Raw genomic sequence first — 6,753 nt, forward strand, 5'->3', positions numbered from 1 at the left:
TCCATATTGATTAGGGAGTGTATGTTATGTTGATCTATTTATTAGCTTGTAACCACATTCATAAAGTTTGCTTTGATGTGGGTTGTTTTATTTCAGTTTTACGTTACTTGTAAGACTATATATATAGCCAACTCTTAGTTTCAATTCAATAAGATTACTTCTCCCAAAACTTACTTATTCTTCATAAAGGTTACTCTATTTTAACATTTGTTATCAGAGCCTATCACTAGGCCTGATTGAAATACAAGAAGCAGCAGTCTTCTAAAGTGTGTCGCAGTGAGAACATGGCGTCAGCAAGCAGCAGCTTTGTACAACCAACGATTCCAAAATTTGATGGGTATTATGAACATTGGGCTATGCTCATGGAGAACTTTCTAAGATCGAAGGAGTTTTGGAACTTGGTGGAGCATGGTATTCCTACAACAGCCGCAGGAGTAGTGCTCACAAACACACAACAAAAGGCCATTGAAGATCAGACATTGAAGGACTTAAAGGCAAAGAATTACCTCTTTCAAGCAATTGCTCGCTCTATTCTGGAGACCATCCTGAACAAAGACACAACAAAGAATATTTAGGACTCATTAAAGTAGAAATATCAAGGTACCACACGAGTCAAACGTGCACAACTACAGGCTCTCCGGAAGGAGTTTGAAGTTCTTCACATGAAGGCAGGAGAAACTGTGAATGAATATTTTGCTCGAACCCTTACTATAGCCAATAAGATGAAGGCAAATAGTGAGACCTTGGGAGATGTTGCTATCATTGAGAAAATTTTGAGATCCTTGACTCTCAAATTTGACTACGTGGTGTGTTTTATTGAGGAATCTAAGGATATAGATACTCTCACCATTGATGAGTTACAAAGCCGCTTGCTTATGCATGAACAACGCATGAGCTCTCATATTAAAGAAGAACAAGCTCTGCAAGCTATTCATGAAATTCCATCTAGAGGAAGAGGTCGAGGTTGTGGAAGCTTTAGAGGAAGAGGAAGAGGACGAGGGAGATAAAACTTTGACAAGGCCACTGTGGAGTGTTATTACTGTCATAAGCTATGACATTTTCAATATGAATGTCCTGAGCTAAAGAAGGAGGCTAACTATGTGAAAGCTGATGAGGAGATGTTGTTGATGGCCGATGTAAATTGTCAAAATGCTAACCGAGAGAGTGTGTGGTTTCTTGATTCAAGATGTAGTAATCACATGTGTGGGAAAAAGGAAATTTTCTTTGATCTTGATACAAAGTTTAGAGAATCTGTGAAGCTAGGAAACAATTCAAGCATGGCAGTGATGGGAAAAGGCAACATAAGGCTTCTTGTAAATGGGATTGTTCAGATTATCACTGGGCTATTTTATGTACCTGATCTGAAAAACAATTTATTAAGCATTAAGCAGTTATAAGAAAAAGGACTTTTCATTTTCATTCAACGTGGAAAGCTGAAAATCTATCATCGTGAACGTGGCTTGATCATAGAGACTATGATGTCTTCAAACAGAATGTTTATGTTGCTTACTGCATCTTAGCCACAAGAGTCCACCTGTTTCAACACAATCACAGAAGATTCAACGCAACTTTGGCATTGCCGATATGGACATTTAGGGTTCACAGGTTTAAAAACACTTCAACACAAGGAGATGGTACATGGTTTAACACAATTAAAGACTCCTACAAAGCTGTGCAGAGATTGTTTGGTGGGTAAACAACATAGAGATTCATTTTCACAGAAGAGCACATGGAGAGCTTCTCATATTCTTCAACTGGTGCATACCGATATTTGCGGGCCGATCAAACCTATCTCAAACAACAAGAAAAGGTATATGATTACCTTTATTGATGATTTTAGTCGCAAGGTGTGGGTCTACTTTTTGACTGAAAAATCAGAAGCTTTTGTCAGTTTAAAAAACTTTAAGAGTTTGGTTGAAAAGGCAACAGGTTCAAACATAATTGGTCTACGTACTGATCGTGGAGGTGAATTCACATCAAACGAGTTCACCAGCTTTTATCGTGAAAATGACATACGTAAACAGTTGACAGCTGCATATACTCTACAGCAGAACGAATTTGCAGAAAGAAAGAATATAACCATTATGAATATAGTTCGTAGCATGCTGTCAGAAAAGAAAGTGCCAAAGACGTTATGGCCTGAAGCAGTCATTTAGGCTATACATATTCTGAATCGGAGTCCAACTTTTGCAGTAAAAGATAAGATCCTAGAAGAAGCATGGAGTGGAGTTAAACCTTCAGTTTAGTATTTTAAGGTTTTTGAATGTCTTTCTCATGTTCATGTCTCTAATAATAACAGAACAAAGCTAGATGACAAAAGCAGGGGTTGTGTGTTACTTGGAGTTAGTGCAGAATCAAAGGCATACAGGTTATATGATCCCATGTCTCAAAGGATCATAGTGAGCAGAGACGTTGTATTTGAAGAAGATAAGAGTTGGGATTGGGACAAGAGTCATGAAGGAGCAATTAACGCTGACTTGGAATGGGGTGATAATGAAGATGAAACAACCATAATTGATGTTAATGAAGAAGACAATGCTGCTGATCCTACAGATGAAGGGAATGACGAAGACAGTGTTGCTGCTCTTACAGATGAAGGAATAGAGGATTTTTCTTCAAATGAATTAATTGAAGAAAACTCACCCAACTCTGATGCAGGAAGACACAGGACACCTCCAGTTTGGATGAGAGATTATGTCAGTGGAGAAGATCTTTCTGATGATGAAGAAATAACAAACTTTGCTACTTTGTTGACTGATGATCCGTTTTATTATAAAGATGCAGTGAAATATGAAATGTGGAGAAAAGCTATGGATTCAGAAATAGAGGCAATCGAGAAGAATAATACATGGCAGTTGATGGAGTTACCGGCTGGAGGAAAAGTGATTGGAGTAAAGTGGGTGTATAAAACTAAGCTCAACGAGAATGGAGAAATCGATAAACACAAGGCACAACTAGTAGCCAAAGGTTATGCTCAGCAGCATGGAATAGACTACACTGAAGTATTTGCACATGTGGCACGATTAGATACAATTCCCTTGGTGGTTGCACTTGCAACTCAAAAGAAATGGACTATTTACCAGTTAGATGTAAAATTTGCATTATTACATGGTGAATTGAATGAGGAAGTCTTTGTGGAACAACCTTATGGATATGTAAAAAAGAGTTGTGAGCAAATGGTGTACAAGTTGAAAAAAGCTTTATATGGACTTAAACAAGCTCCACGAGCTTGGTATAGTTGTATAGAGTCTTATTTTGTGAAGGAATGATTTAAAAGATGTCAATATGAACATACTTTGTTCATCAAAAACAAGGCAGAAGGTAAAATTCTGATTATAAGTCTATATGTTGATGATCTTATATTCACAGGGAATGATGAGTCCATGTTTGTTAAGTTTAAAAGTTCTATGATGGGTAAATTTGATATGACTGACCTTGGAAAGATGAGAATTTTTTTTGGTATTGAGGTGGTCCAAAGGACAGATGGAATATTTATTAATCAAAAGAAGTATACAATGGAGGTATTGAAGAGGTGTAAATTTTACCATCTAGGCAATTGAAAGGTGAAATTTATTGCCCAATACATCAGCTTAAAGGTCAGGATTACCCCTTGACAATTCACTTTTTTTTAATTATTATTATAAATTTATTAAAACAGGCCCGGGGGTGGTTTTAAAGTCTAATGAGATCACAATCATGAGTGTTTCTTTCAAACTAGCACAATTAATAAATTTATTTAGAAAAACAAGATACTAAAAGGAAAAAAAAAGACCTTTGTTGTACTGTAGTTCGAATACCTAGAAAACTCTTGTTTTACAAGGATAATAATATACAACTAGTCCTAGGTTAAATATCTTTTTTATATGGAAAAAGTAGCCGTCTCGATTATAATTAAATGAATATGAAGACTTTCAAGTGGTATCACGATCATGAGGAGAAAATTAAGGATTTCTTTTTTGGAGATTTCTGCACAAAATATATATTTAAACGAAGAAATCAGCCGCCATCTCTTACCAATTCTTTCATCCTTATCTACCAATTGAATCTTGACCTGGAGTCTTTTTGCTAAGGAGAATTCCCCGTTATAGTTTCTGCTTTCCGAATAATTTTTCATTTAAAACAATATTAAGTTAATTTCTTTAGACGTTTTTTTATAATTTTGATTTATTAATATTAGAAATAAAAAAACTATTTTAATTAAAAAATATTTTTAAAGAACATGATGTAACACATTACTGTAGTCTCGTGATCTGCAGATCGGGTGAAAAGCAAGGAGAATTTTGGTCAAATCTTACTAGTGGTGTTTGGATAAGATTTCAGGCAACTTTTTGCTGTAACTTTTGCTTTGTTTTTCTCTTCCTCGAAAATAAATATTGATATGGGTGATCACTGCCCAACTAATCCTGCAGTTCATCCTAAAAGCTGAATAAAATTATTAGATTATGAAAATTAACCCTCATGTCATGGTGACCTACAAATGACTGGAAAAAAAAAAGAAGAAAAAAAAAACATGAATTGTGATACAAGAGCTCAAACTATAGTATTATTTTTTTAAAAATAATTTATTTATTTATAGTCCAACCAACCGTTATGATTTAGTTATTTTTAACAATAAAAAATTATTTTAATTAAAATCTTACTAGTATTAAAACATTATTATTAGTGTACAAAGAAAAATCAACTTGATATTTTAATATTCTTACAAAAATAATATTTTTTTTTAGCTACTCCATTAACTACTCCATTATCGATCACTGCCATTTTACTACTCTCTCTCTCTCTCTCCTTCCTCTATCAGTGTGCTTCTACCTAGTCAAAAGAGAAGTGTGTATTTATGCTTCATCACGAAATATTCCACCATTGATAGATTAATTAGACAAACCACTATGGATATCCTTCTCCCATACCTAAGCACTATCATACCAACTGCTATAGTACTCTTTTCATGCTACCTGCTAAGGAGGTCCAAATCTTCCAAGACCAAATTAGCACCAGAAGCTAGCGGTGCTTGGCCTATTATAGGTCACCTTCCCTTGTTGGCAGGAGCTGAGCTTCCCCACTTAAGATTAGGAGCCTTAGCTGACAAATATGGACCTATTTTTACCATTAGGATAGGGATGTACCCAGCTTTGGTGGTTAGTAGCTGGGAGTTGGCTAAGGAACTATTCACCACCAACGATGCAATTGTAAGTTCTCGCCCCAAACTCACAGCTTCAAAAATTTTGGGCTACAACTTTGCCAGTTTTGGGTTCTCTCCATATGGAGAATTCTTTCGGGGAATTCGTAAAATAGTTGCGTCAGAACTACTCTCCAACCGCAGACTTGAGCTACTAAAACATGTTAGGGCCTCTGAGGTTGAGGTCTCAGTTAAAGAGCTATACAAGCTATGGTACTCAAAGGATAAAAATGAGGAAAGCCAAATTCTGGTTAACATCAAGCAGTGGACTGCTGACATGAATTTAAACCTGATGCTCAGGATGATTGCAGGAAAACGATACGATGATGCTGGCATTGTTACTGAGGAAAATGAGGCGCGCCGATGCCAGAGAGCGATGAGGGAATTCTTTCACTTGACGGGGTTGTTTGTATTAAGGGACGCAGTTCCATTTTTGGGGTGGTTGGATTGGGGTGGATATGAGAAAGCCATGAAGAGAAATGCTGAGGAATTGGACAATATTTTTGACGAATGGCTAGCGGAGCATCGCAGGAAGAGAGATTCAGGTGAATCAGCTAACAAAGAGCAAGACTTTATGGACGTGATGCTATATGCTCTTGATGGTATCAACTTGGCTGGTTATGACGCTGATACAGTTCGCAAAGCCACATCCCTGGTATACAATTAATGCCTTACGTTTGATTTAGAGAAAAATTTCCCCGTATTTTAGTAACTAATATTTCAATTCCCTCATTTTGCACTTAATATGATTTATATGCTTTTATCAGTTCAAACACACACATATCTGATTGTAGGAGATGTATATTGCAGTCTCTCATTATAGGGGGCACTGATACTGTAACTGTCACTATAACTTGGGCACTGTCGTTATTGCTGAACAATACCGTTGCATTGAAGAGTGCTCAAGAAGAACTGGATGTTCATGTTGGCAAGGAAAGACTAGTGAATGAATCGGACATCGAGAAGCTAACATATCTCCAAGCTTGTGTCAAAGAAGCACTCAGGTTATACCCAGCAGGTCCACTTGGAGGATTCCGCGAATTCACTGCAGACTGCACTATAGGTGGTTACTATGTCCCTGCAGGCACTCGGTTACTATTGAACATTCATAAGATCCAAAGGGATCCACGAGTGTGGCCCAACCCAACAGAGTTCAAGCCAGAGAGGTTGCTTGGTTCGCACAAGGCTGTTGATGTCATGGGTCAGCATTTTGAGCTCATCCCATTTGGTGCCGGTAGAAGAGCTTGTCCTGGGGCGACTTTGGGACTCCGAATGAGTCATTTAGTGCTGGCGAGTATCCTCCAAGCTTTTGAAATCTCACCTCCATCAAATGCACCGATTGATATGACTGGAACTGCTGGGCTAACATGCAGCCAGGCTACCCCCCTTCAAGTTCTAGTCAAACCACGCTTGCCTGCTTCTGTTTATGAATATAGATTTTGAGAAATAGAATGCTTGTCACATATAAATCTGTCTCACTTCTATATGCTTTCCAACCCCTTGGCTGTTCTTGTAAGAAAAATAAGTCTCTTAATATAATAAGGCCATCATATTGACAGGTGATTTTGCTTTGGAAA

The 6,753-nt window shown here is 37.2% G+C and overlaps 1 protein-coding gene across 1 annotated transcript; it reads left to right on the forward strand.

Annotated features, from left to right (window-relative positions):
• The first annotated feature begins 4,781 nt into the window (after window positions 1-4,781).
• On the forward strand, window positions 4,782-6,753 carry LOC18104971 (cytochrome P450 CYP82D47). The gene is made up of 2 exons (XM_006374967.3): window positions 4,782-5,831; window positions 5,987-6,753. The coding sequence occupies exons 1-2, from the start codon at window positions 4,887-4,889 to the stop codon at window positions 6,617-6,619; spliced, it is 1,578 nt and encodes a 525-aa protein (XP_006375029.1). The 5' UTR covers window positions 4,782-4,886; the 3' UTR covers window positions 6,620-6,753.

Source organism: Populus trichocarpa, chromosome 14, assembly GCF_000002775.5.
Source record: "Populus trichocarpa isolate Nisqually-1 chromosome 14, P.trichocarpa_v4.1, whole genome shotgun sequence".
In the NCBI taxonomy this organism is placed as follows: Eukaryota; Viridiplantae; Streptophyta; class Magnoliopsida; order Malpighiales; family Salicaceae; genus Populus; species Populus trichocarpa.